Raw genomic sequence first — 12531 nt, 5'->3', positions numbered from 1 at the left:
TGGACTGGCCTGAATCCTAACAGAAGCTGTTAGGATTTGAAGCTGTGAATCGGGGGCCAGTTACCTAGTCTTTCTGAGCCCTTGTCTATAGTTTGGGAATATAATAGCATTATATGTGAAATCGATATGATACTGTCACGTGTCTGGAAAATGCATTGTTCAGCAAGTTCACTGTGGCACAAATACCGTAGTTCACTTACACAAACTTACGCAAACTTCCACAAACTTAGATTGACAGCCGCCTACACACCCAGGCTGTGTGGGATAGCCTATCGCTACTAGGCTGTAAGCCTGCGCAGCATTTTGTTGTACAAAATGACATGAGGCTCAATCAAGAACAAGAGCAAATGGTGCAGTCAGGAGACTTGGTAAACACAAGATGTGCTTGTATGTATGCGGACATTGCTGGTGTAACACAGCACGCAGTTTTACAGCAAAGTTTTTCTCACTATAAGTAGAAGGAGTTGTGCCAGGACACTGCAATGGCTACAATGTCACTAGATTATAAAAAAAAATTATCTCCATGATAATCCTATGGGGCCACTGCTGTATATGTGGTCTGACACTGGCCGGTCGCTATGTGACATATGCCTGTATTATACTATTACTAATGTGAACGCAGAAGAAAACAACCAGAAAGTGCTTAGCACTCACCTACCCCCTCTTTCTATTGACTTATTAATGGAGTTCAGTAAACAACGGACTCCCTTCCCCATACGTAGCCTTAGGAAGGGACACCCCAGGTGTTGATGCCACCGTCCCTGGGGCAAGTTCTAGACCAACTTCCAAGCAAATTTTTGTAACAAGACCCTCTACTGAGATTGCTCTACATATCCCCCTCCTTCCTCTTTCCTCGGGGCGGGGCTTCCGGTTACTTCCCCCTGAAAAATGGCAGCCAGTTCTCAGCTCTCCAAAGCCTTCCTCTCCCACTACAACAGTGGAATTTCTTTTCTGAATTGAAACACTTTTTGTTGGTCAGAATTCCATAATGAAGCACAGAAGCCTTTCAGATCCATTCTTCTTGAAGAAATATTCAAATGCTATTTGAGGGGTAAAACGATGCCCAATGCTTTAAAGCATTTTTAGAAAATAATTGTTGCTAAACTCAGGAGAACCTGCTATTCAAAAAGTAATAGTGGTTTTATTTTTCTTTTCACTAGGTTGTGAGGGTATAAATGTCTCAGCCAATGTTATGGAAAGTAAAAAGCCAAAGGAAATCATGCAGGAGGAATGGAATTACAGTAAGGAAGAGTCCCTTTATACTTTGGAAAACAAATACATTAGCAAGTATCCTATGACATTGATTAAAACGGAAGGATCTCTGGGAAGAGAAGCAGAAGATACAACTTTGCAAAGACTAGATCCATTAGCTAAACTATCAGAGCGCAAAGATGAAGCTGTGGGGAATGAGGAGACAGCCACGGATTATCATTATTCAGAAAATGTCAAAGACCAAGCGAAAACACTGCAGGCACTATGTATTCCAGACAATGCGTGTTTCCCCAGGGAAACACAAGATGGACCTTGTGCCCGTGGCTCTGTCATGGGGCACGGCCACGACTCAGACGCAGGAGACCATGAAGATGGAACAAACTCTCTTCTTCCCACGCAAGATGGAGAAGCCACAACTGGCGAGTATGCTACAAATTTAGCAGAATCCGTGCTGCAAGATGCATTTATCAGATTATCTCAGTCCCAGGCTCCTCTCCCCCAGGAATCTGCAGTCAGCGTCTCTGTAGGAAGCGTTCTGCTCCCGAGTCGCTGCTCCACAAAAGATATCGTGGTCTCTCGGTCGTGGAATGACCTCCCCAAAATTGTCATTGTTCAGAGTCCAGATGGCAGCAATGTTGCCCCGGAGCCATGCGTCTCTTCGTGTTCTGAGATGGAAGTCTCTCTTGAAACCTCAGGCGTCCCTTCCGGAGAGAATGCCAGCAGACACCCACAGAGTGCTCTAGAAGTTGCATTAGCATGTGCAGCCACCATGATTGGAACTATTTCCAGTCCTCAGGCCACAGAAAGACTGAACATGGAGCAAGAAGCCCTGATAGCAAACCACCCACTGGAATGCAGCGAACCACTGCAGACTGAAGCGTCCCAAGCCCTCAAGGAAACGTCCATCAGGGAATACTCGTTTCCATCAGCTTTGTGTGGCATGACTCAGGTGGCCAGTGCCGTTGCCGTCTGCGGCCTGGGGGAAATAGGGGAGGTGAAGTACCCTGAGGCTTCAAGTAGAATCTTGTCTGCAGCTGAGTCTTCTGCAGCAATTCCCCCACTTTTTAGTCTAGCAACAGGGAGGGGCGTGGAGCTGGGAAAAGAAGCCATTGCAGAGGCGCTGTTCAAGGAGGCTGCTCTGGTTTTAACGAGGCCTGATACCCACAGCAGCATTGGAGACCTCATGGCATCAATGAACCGAAGAATTATGGAAGCCGCTTCAAAGCCACAGAGCTTGTGCCCAGAAAATGTGCTCGGAAATGAACTGGCACAAGCCCTATCCAACGTTATCCTGAAGCACTCCATTGACGAAGTTCACCAGCAAAATCAAATAACCGACCCCGACAATGGAGGGCAGTCACCTGAAACTGTGGACACTCTAATGGAAAGTACACATCAGCTGCTCTTCAATGTGATACGCGTCACATTCCAGAAGATGAGCCACATTGCACAGCATGGGGAATGTCCCACTGTTCTTTCTACAGAGACTACTGGATGGAGGGAACCCAAACTAGGCCCTTGGACACCTGATCAGGCTGCTAGTCAGGCATGGACAAAAGCCACTGACCACTACAGCAGCCATCCACTTATTAATCCACGTAGCCCTAGTCTTGTCATCAATGACCTTGTGGATGACATGCCTCCTCAGCCAGCCAGCAACGGCGCAGCAAAGCCAGGCCTCTTCCAGAGCCCCATGCTGCGGCCTGAGTGGACTTGTAGTGCCAGAGTGCCTGATTCTTCGTCGGCAAAAATATCCCCCAAGGAAACATATCTGAAAGGAACCACAGGAACGGATGCAAAACACCCTCATCAGGCACGGAGTCACAATGTAAATGAACGCAGAGCCTCTTCAGAGGGAGAAAGGACGCCAACAGTCTCCAAGTACAACAGCAGTTCCCAGGAGTCTGAGGACAGCTTCAGTCCACACGTCCAAGAAAAGTACAGCTGTGCCTCACCTCTAATCGAGGACGTTCAAGTTAATCTATCTTTGTTAGGGAATGACTTGCCACTTCATGCTCAGTCCATGCTACACACAAAACACACAGACGTATACTGCATTACAGACTTTGCCGAAGAATTAGCAGAGACCATTGTCTCCATGGCAACTGAAATCGCAGCAATTTGCCTTGACAACTCAAATGGGAAACAACCCTGGTTTTGTGCATGGAAAAGAGGGAGTGAGTTTCTGGTCACCCCGAACGTATCCTGCCGATCCGGGAAGAGGAAGAAAGAGAGTCAGGCTGGTGGGGCCTCGGGGCGGAAACACAAGCCGCCACGACTCAGCGAGATCAAGCGGAAAACGGATGAGCACCCAGAACTTAAAGAGAAGCTGATGAACAGGGTCGTGGATGAGTCCATGAACCTCGAGGACATCCCAGATTCTGTCAACGTCTTTGCAAACGAAGTGGCAGCCAAGATCGTGAACCTAACGGAGTTTTCCCTGGTGGATGGCATCTGGCAAGCCCAGAGCTTTCCCCGAAATCGCTTGCACAGCGGAGACAGGTGGATGCGGCGCAAGGCCTCCAGCTGTGAAAGCATCGCGGAGGAGGACTCCCGCGCCAGTGCCTATGTCAGCAGCCTGGGCCTAATGAGCGCCCTCAGTCAGCCGGGGAGCAGGGCCAGCTCTGTCTCCAAGCAGTCGAGCTGCGAGAGCATCACCGACGAGTTTTCCAGGTTCATGGTGAACCAGATGGAGACCGAAGGAAGAGGATTCGAGTTACTGCTGGATTACTACGCAGGCAAGAACGCCAGCAGCATTGTGAGCTCAGCCGTGCAGCAGGCCTGCCGCAGAAGCGACCACCTCAGTGTGAGGCCGAGCTGCCCCTCCACGCAGTCCAGCATGGAGAGCATAACCGAGGAGTTCTACAGGTACATGCTGAGGGACGCGGAGAGAGAGAACAAGGGCAGCACCTCCTCCAGGCGCGGCAGCCAGGACTGGACGGCCGGCTTATTGTCACCTTCCCTGAGATCCCCACTGTGTCACAGACAGTCGTCTATGCCAGACAGCAGAGCCCTGGGCCCCCGGCTGACCGTGAATGCGCCACTGAAAGCCAACTCCTTGGATGGCTTTGCTCAAAACGGCCAGCGAGACTTCCTGAGCGTACAGCCAGTCAGCAGTGCTTCCTCGACCGGGCTCTGCAAGTCCGATTCTTGCTTGTACCGCAGGGGCGGGACTGACCAGATCACAACCATGTTAATTCATGAGACGTGGGCGAACTCCATCGAGGCCCTCATGCGGAAGAACAAAATTATAGCGGATGATGGCCAAGCCAGTGCTGAGCCCGTGCCTGGGGGCTCTCCCTTGCACAGAGACAAGTGTGCAAACAGATTGGCTTCGGGCAGAGTGCAAACTGGGCCGATTCTTCTTGTCCAAGAGTCTATTGATTACCAGAGGAAAGACTCTGTTACCAAAAGCCTGCTTCCCCCAGGGTCCTCTCCAAGCGACGATGCTCATCTTAGTCTAGATTCTGAAAAGGAAACTTCCTTGTGTCATGGTGGTGTCCTTATACACCACCCCCGGCAATCACTTCTCTCGAGGGAAGTGCCTTTAATCCAGATTGAAACAGATCAGAGAGAAGAGTGTGTTGGTGAACCTGAACACATCCCGTCGGAAGGCAGCCCCCCAGAGGAAGCAGGGGAGCATTTGGAGGAAGACAAAACCCCAGACGTGGGGAGGGCTGGAGACCTTGAGAAGAGTGCCTGCCGGAACCGCAGGTGAGTGAGCGATCCGTGAGACTTGGTAAGTGGTATCCATCATACAGTTTTGCCTAAAATGGCACTGAAACGATGCTCAAAAATAGGTACAACCTGGGGGCTTTCAAAAAATCTCGGAAATACATGAATAAAGCCTCCAACTGGTTTAGGGTTTTGTTCCATAGAATGACACAACCACATATTCCCTCAGTTCATGATGTGGCTTTCTCGTGTTGTTTTCCAATAATAACAAGGAAAAATGTGGAATCATCAGCCGTAGAAATTCAAGAGATACATCTTCTTCCAAAACATAAGGACTCCTAAGTATTAAGTACATTCTTCTTTGTGGAGCAATATAAAGAATTATTATAGGATATGACCTCCGCTAACAAACCCTGTACCCGCATCACCTTGGGCGAGGACCCTAGTCTCTCTCCCTCAGTTTATCTGCCTGTAGGTCAGAACAATAATAATGACGGTGATGACGTCATAAGAGGAATATCAAGTGCCTACCACTCAATAAATGTGGGCTTTACAGTTGCTATTGTTGTTGGGGTTAGGGTACAGGGTTGCCTTAATTCCAGGAGATGAGTTCCCGAGAGAAACTTGTTATGAATCGTGTGAGAATTTTATTGGCACAGAAGACTTCCCAGGATTTGAAAGAGGAAAAATTATTCATATTTAGATCGCATTTTCTAATCTCTGAGTTGTTACCATGAAATCTGATGTGTCAAAATAACTAAGTATAGAACTCAATTCCCTGTGAAAGAGTTCCCACCGACTTACTCACAGAGAGGCAGGTGCCACAGTCACTCCTAATTCTGTTTGGAGGTGGGGATGTGTCGTGTCCTGAAGATATTTTTAGGCTACTCTCTGAGGGACTAAAACTTCATAAAATCTCAACACACTGAAACAATACCTTCCTACTTCCTGATTTGATCATAGAGTAACAAGTTCAGAATATATTATGGAGGTCGCGTCTCAGACTTGTATTTTAGGTCACCAAGGTTGTCCAGATACCTGAATTATCCCACTTCTTGATTTCTGAAAAACCATTATCCTCTTGGTGGGCAGTGATGTGTTCTTAATTCAGCCATGCTCTCTGAGAAAATTGAAGAATAATTATCAAATTTTCTGATAATTTGGGACTATCAGTGTAAACACCAAACTGAGATACCGAATATCAACATGTTGCACTCATTGACATAATCTGATTTTTAGAAACATATTTTATGCTGTAGATTCATTTATGCTTATTTCAAGAAAAAAACAGTATTTACTCAACAAATATTTGATACCCAGTAATGCACACTGTCTGTGGGGCTGCAAACACAGAAGAATATAGAGATTTGGTGCCTGTTCCCAAGGCTCTTACATAGCAGTGGGAGAGACAAAGACTACTTTATATACCAATATAAAAAGCTGTTCAACATCATATGTTATTAGGCAATCACACACTTAAACTGCCAGTGAGATACCATTATACACCCCTGAGAAGTCATGAAACATCTCTTCAGAAAAGCATTCTTGCAGAGTATGACATGATAAAAATGTAAAGAGTAATTTGATGGAGGATAACTAACTGGTCAAAGAGGCTGCTTAAGGTACAATGTTGGCATTTGAGATGAGACGTAAAGGGTAGATACGGGGAGAGCCATGTGAAGAAATGAGATGAGACTTGTATTTCCAGCATTATGGTTTTCCAGGTGGCCCCCAAATTCTCCCGCTGTGAATCAACTATGAATCAACAATTCTCTTGCTATGGATTAACGTAACGTAATTTTAATATAGGGCTGAGATTAGCATTGGTATTCATCATTATCATCTCAGAGGCAGAAAATGAAAGGAACTGGAAGTAAACGTGGAAGATAAAGCTGCGCCTGCACCTGTTTCCAAAGCATTTGTCAGTTTCAATAATATACAAGTTTATTTTGTATCATTTCCTATGGAAATGATACCGTGGGCCCCTGAATGGTTAAGACTTAAAACTGACACCAGCCTCCATATTCTGAAGAATTGTGTCTTTAGTATAAATATGAACTTCGGAAAAGGGATCACCCCTGAAAAGCAGGCGCTGATTTAAAAAATCATTCAGGCCCTGGTTGGGTGGCTCAGTTGATTGGAGTGTTGTCTTGTTCAGCAAAAGGTTACAAGTTCGGTCCCAGGGCACATACGTAGGTTGCTGATTTGATCCCCAGTTAGGGCACATATATGGGGCAACTGACCAATGTTCCTCTCTCACATCAATGTCTGCCTGTCTATGTTTCTCTTTCTCTTTCTTTCTCCCTTCCTCTCTCTCTAAAATCAGTAAACATGTCCTCAAGTGAGAATTTTTTAAAATTATCATCAAGTTTAGGACTCTGGGTGGAGGGAAAAAAGTCCCTTAAGAATTTATTACCACAGCTTACCCTAAGGCATATTTAGAGGTCTGATTTGTACCACCCAAGGGGTCCATGGAAGCCCCAAGCCGGTAAATTACCTTAAAACAACCTCAGGTTAAAATCACTGGGAGAACTTAGCAGAGGCAAAAATAAATCTCTGTGTATTCAAGCTCAAGTCTCAAAGGATTCCAACAGAGAAAGCCCCACTGAATATTAACTCAGAACCTCAAATTGCAAGATGCACAAGACAACGTAAACAAGACCCAGCACAAACATCAGATGGCAGGATTTGCCCTAACAAGAATTTCAGGTGTTGGAATTATTAAATACAGAATATGAAATAAATATACTTTACACATTTGAAAAAATAAGGTGTGCAAAGCAGGGTCAAGGAACAAACTACAATCAAAGTAGGATAAGATAGATTTAAAAATCACTGGTGGGGGGCAAGGCTGGGAATATAAGACAGAAAACTGGACTTGAACAAAAATTAAATAAAAATAAAAACTAAAAATGCATAGATAAATAAATAAATAAAAGTCAGTTCAATATTGACTTGGGTGGCCAACGATATGACACACAGACAATGTATTATAGAATTGGACACCTGAAACCTATGTCATTGTATTAACCATTGTCACCCAATAAATTCAATAAATGAATGTTTTAAATCTGTTCAAGACTCTAAGAGATGACAAATATAATCATTGAAAATAAAAATTTAGATATAAAATATATTATCTTTTTAAATTATTAAAATAACAATTTCGACGGCATACCCGTGGAGAGAAATATACAGTAAACTGTGAAAGAACTGTGTTCTACCCTCAATGGAGTATGTGAAGCTGAACTTGCCCCGTCCCTGTACACAAGGAGAAAAATGGACAGATTCTATGAGGCGATTGCTATCAGGCTTGTGCAGCAAATGTTACATGGAGAGAAGGAAAACAAATATGGAGAGCCCTGCAATCACCCCGACTTTCTGCCTGGGCTCCTTTTTCACACAGCGGTGAAAGAGGATTGATCTGAGCAGAGCTCAGAGGGCACACTCAGCTGAGCAGTCACAGACTGCAGGGCTCTGTGCAGAGAAAGATCTCCGTAAGTCTCGGGTGAGGGCCACTCCAGTCTGCTGCCGAGAGCCGTGCATGCTCATACAGGTGAAACCCTGTGAGGCTGGAGAGCTATAACCTGGACAACTGCACAACAGCATACAGGACTGGAGAAGTTTAGTTCCAGAAAAACTTAATAATAAGAAAACAAGCCAATTTTAAAAACTGGATAAAAAGCTTGAACAGACACATCATCAAAAAAGGACATGCAGATAACAAATACCAATATAAAAAGCTGTTCAGCCCTGGCTGGTGTAGCTCAGTGGATTGAGTGCGGGCCTGCAAACCACACGATCATGGTTCGATTCCCAGTCAGGGCACATGCCTGGGTTGCAGGCCAGTCCCCAGCAGGGGACTCATGAGAGGCAACCATACATTGATATTTCTCTCCTTCCCATCCCCTCTAAAGATAAATAAATAAAATATTTAAAAAATGTTTTCTATTCTTTATAAAAAAAAGCTGTTCAACATCATATGCTATTAGGCAATCACATACTTAAAAAAACAATGCCATTATACACCCATGAGAAGGCCAAAATCCCAAACATTGACAGCATAAAGTGCTAGTAAGAATGTGGAACAACTGGAACTTGCATTTGTTGGTGGTGGAAATGCAAAAATAGTACAGCCACTCTGGAAGACAGTTTGACAGTTTCTTCAAAAAATAAACATATTCTTATGAAATGATCCAGCAACAATGCATCATGGTGTTTACCCAAATGAGTTCAAAACTTAAGCCAACACAAAACACCTGCACACAAGATTTTATAGCAGTTTTATTCATAATTGCCAAAACTTGGAAACAACTATGAGTTTCTCTAGCAGGTCAATGGATAAATAAGCTCTTTTGTATCCAGGCAATGGAATGTTATTCAGGACTAAAAAGAAATGAGCTATTAAGCTATGAAAAGACATGGAGGAAACTTAAATGCATATTATTAAGTGAATGAAGACAATCTGAAAAGGCCACATACTGTACAATTCCAACTATATGACAGCCTGGAGTGCACGCTGTGTCCACATGGACACAGTAGAAAGCTCAGTGGTTTGGAGAGGTTAGGAGGGACAAAGAGAGGGACAAATAGGCAGAGCACAGTGAAGTTTTAGAGTAGTGACACTATTCTGTGTGACACTAAAATGGTAGGTGTGTGTCACTATACATTAGTCCACACCCATAATGTGTGCATCGCCAAAGTGAGCTGTGATGCAAACTAGGTACTTCGAGTGACGACCATGCACTAATGTGGGTTCATTGGCCATAATAAGTGTACCCCTCCTGGAGCGGGACGGTGGAGGGCTATGCACATGTGAGGAGGGGCCATAGCGGAACCCGGATCTTTCTGCCCAATTTTATTGTGAACCTAAAAATAACTGAAAATAAAACCTGAATAGTAATCTTTTATAAAGATAACATGTTGGAGACTGGGCCACTAGACCAGCACAATAAGCCGTGTTTGTGGAAGTATTCAGCCTGAAGGAATATAGTGTAGATGGGAGCTTGGATCTAGACAGAGGAAGAGGATTTCCACAAATAGTAAATATGTAGGTAGATATAAAACACTTTTTCTTACTTTTAAAATTTATTAAAAATATAAGTAGTTAAAACAAAAGTAATGTTTACGATATATATAGAATTAAAATATATCAATCGCAGCACACAGGATGGGAGAAGGAAATGGAAATATGATGTGGACACGACCCGTGGTGTCGTGGATGAGATATAGACAAATTTACATGGACTGCCAAGTCCTGTGGTGGAAAAGGGATGGTGTGGCTAGTCCCTCAAGGCAGGAGCACCTCGGAGCAGCCTGGTAACTCTCCCCAGGGAAGAGCACCCTGACCCTAGCCTAGACAGCCTTTTATTGGGTTTAATTTGCACAGGAATACAGGTACAGCTCATTAATCATTGTCAGGCAGTAAGGATCAAACAGTAGATAGCATACAAAGAACTATTAGGGCTTCTTCTGAGTTAGGGTCTATCAGCTAAAAGGCTACAAAACTTTGGGAAACAAACTTATTTCCTGCTCAGACCTTTATCATTTAACTAAGAGCATTCTTAGCAAAGCATCCTTCACAGGATTTTACATATTCTTTTTCTGGCCTGATTACTCAGGGAGCCTGCCCTTTCCAGCACAGGGCTGAACGCCCTCTGTCATTGTTTCAGGCTTAAGTCGGGCAGAGGAGGCAAGATAGCCAAAGAATTAGGAGAAATGAGGACTCAAAGCCGAAGGGCAAGGGTCTATCACCCCCTTTCTCCATAGCCTCCCAAGTCCTTCCCTGGGGCCTCCATGTGATCATGCCTGTCTTAGGTGAATCCCGCCTTGAGGAATCTTACCTGTCATTGGCTAACTGATCAAGCATTGGGGGCCAGTTATGGAAAAATAAACAGAAGCAGTGCTTCTGCCAGGGAGATAAGCTTTGTCTCCTTAGTGGCTTATGGTCCTCCGAAGGTCGCTCACTCAGCCTTAGCCATGGGGGGGCTACAGCTCCTGAAACCAGGCAGGATGGTTCCCAATAGAAATATACTATCCTAAGAGTCTTTCATTCTATGTGAATTTGTATAATTTCATCAGAAGGCAGATGGTGATAAATTAAAGGTGCACATTGTTATCCCTGAAATAACTACTAAAAAAATAAAATGAAGAGCTATGCTAGTAAGCTAATAGTGGGGTTAAAATATAAAAATGTTTCAACTGACAGAGAAATGTGCAAACTGAGGGACAAAAGAAAGAACAGATAGTACTAATGGAAAATTATAAAGATGATATATTTAATTTTAATCATATTATCATTGCATTAATTAGTAATAGTCTGAACATTCTTTTTAAAAGACAGAGATTGCCAGACTGATTAGAAAAGCAAACTCTACCATAAACTATAAGAAATGCATTTCAAATGTAAAGATACAAATAAGCTATAAATAAAATGATGGGAAAAGAAGTATAGCAAAGATGGAATAACTACATTAATTTCAGACTGAGTAGAATTTAGGACAATAAATTTTATCAGTAACAAAGAAAGATATTTTATGATGAGAGGGGCCAATTTATAAAAAAAGACATAATAATTATAAATATGTAATTCCCTAAATAAAAGGACTTCAAACTATAGGAAACAATACTTGGTAGAGCTGGGAGAGCAATAGACAAATTCACAATTATAGTTGAAAATTTCACATTCTTCTCTCAGTTATTGATAAAATAATAGGCAGAAAGCCAAAAAGGATATAGAAAACTTGAACACCATTCTCAATAAATTTGACCTAACTAATACTTATTAAACACTCCATCAACTACAACAGACTATACCTTTGTAGTGCACTTGAAACATTTATCAAGACTATTCTTAATAAATGCAAAAAGAATTGAAATCATACAGAGCATGTTCTTCAATCACAATGGAATTAAACTAAAAGTCAATCACAAAGAGATGTCTGGAAAATACTCCAAAATATTTGAAAATCAATAACACACTTCTAAGTTATTCATTAGTAAAAGAATAAGTCACAGGGGAAATTAGAATAAATTTTGCACTGAATGAAAATGAAAACACAACACATTAAAATTTGTGGGATACAGCTAATGCAGTACCTAGGAAAGAAATTAATACCTCCAAATGTTTCTTTTTAAAGAAGAATTACTTAACATAAATGACCTAAATTTCCATATAGATTAAAAACAGATTATTAAATTGAACCCAAAGAAACAGAAGGAAGAAAATGATAAAAATAAGACTAGAAATTAATGATTACAAAAATAGAGAAAATTGATGAAACCAAACACTCTTATAGTCCAGAGGTTGGCAAATAAGTACATGTTTCTTCATTTAAAGCTCAAGCAAAATATTTAAAGTATATAATGTTTAATTGTCATGATTTCCCTTTTCAAAAACAATTTTTTTAAGATTTTATTTATTTATCTTTAGAGGGGAAGGGAAGGAAAGAAATAATCAGTGTATGGTTGCCTCTGGTGCATCCCCTGCTGGAAACTGGCCTGCAACCCAGGCATGTGTCCTGACTGGGAATCGAACCGCGATCGTCTGGTTCACAGGTCCGCGCTCAGTCCACTGAGCTACACCAGCCAGGTCTTTTCAAAAAATTTTCACAGTAATAAACAACTGCATGGCCTGGTGGAAAG

General features: G+C 42.9%; 1 protein-coding gene across 3 annotated transcripts in view; it reads left to right on the top strand.

Annotated features, from left to right (window-relative positions):
* Positions 1–12531, top strand: part of SPHKAP (SPHK1 interactor, AKAP domain containing) — a 119177-nt gene that overhangs the window by 88516 nt on the left and 18130 nt on the right. For all 3 annotated transcript variants that reach the window (XM_037029252.1, XM_037029251.1, XM_037029253.1), the window contains exon 8: positions 1161–4926. In XM_037029252.1, the coding sequence (XP_036885147.1) occupies positions 1161–4926 (3766 nt within the window). The remainder of the gene's footprint in view (positions 1–1160; positions 4927–12531) is intronic.

Source organism: Sturnira hondurensis, unplaced genomic scaffold, assembly GCF_014824575.4.
Source record: "Sturnira hondurensis isolate 20B ecotype Veracruz unplaced genomic scaffold, ASM1482457v3 Scaffold0020237, whole genome shotgun sequence".
Classification (NCBI taxonomy): domain Eukaryota; kingdom Metazoa; phylum Chordata; class Mammalia; order Chiroptera; family Phyllostomidae; genus Sturnira; species Sturnira hondurensis.
The sequence above is the reverse complement of the archived record's forward strand: the minus strand, read 5'-3'. Positions and strand labels throughout refer to the sequence as shown.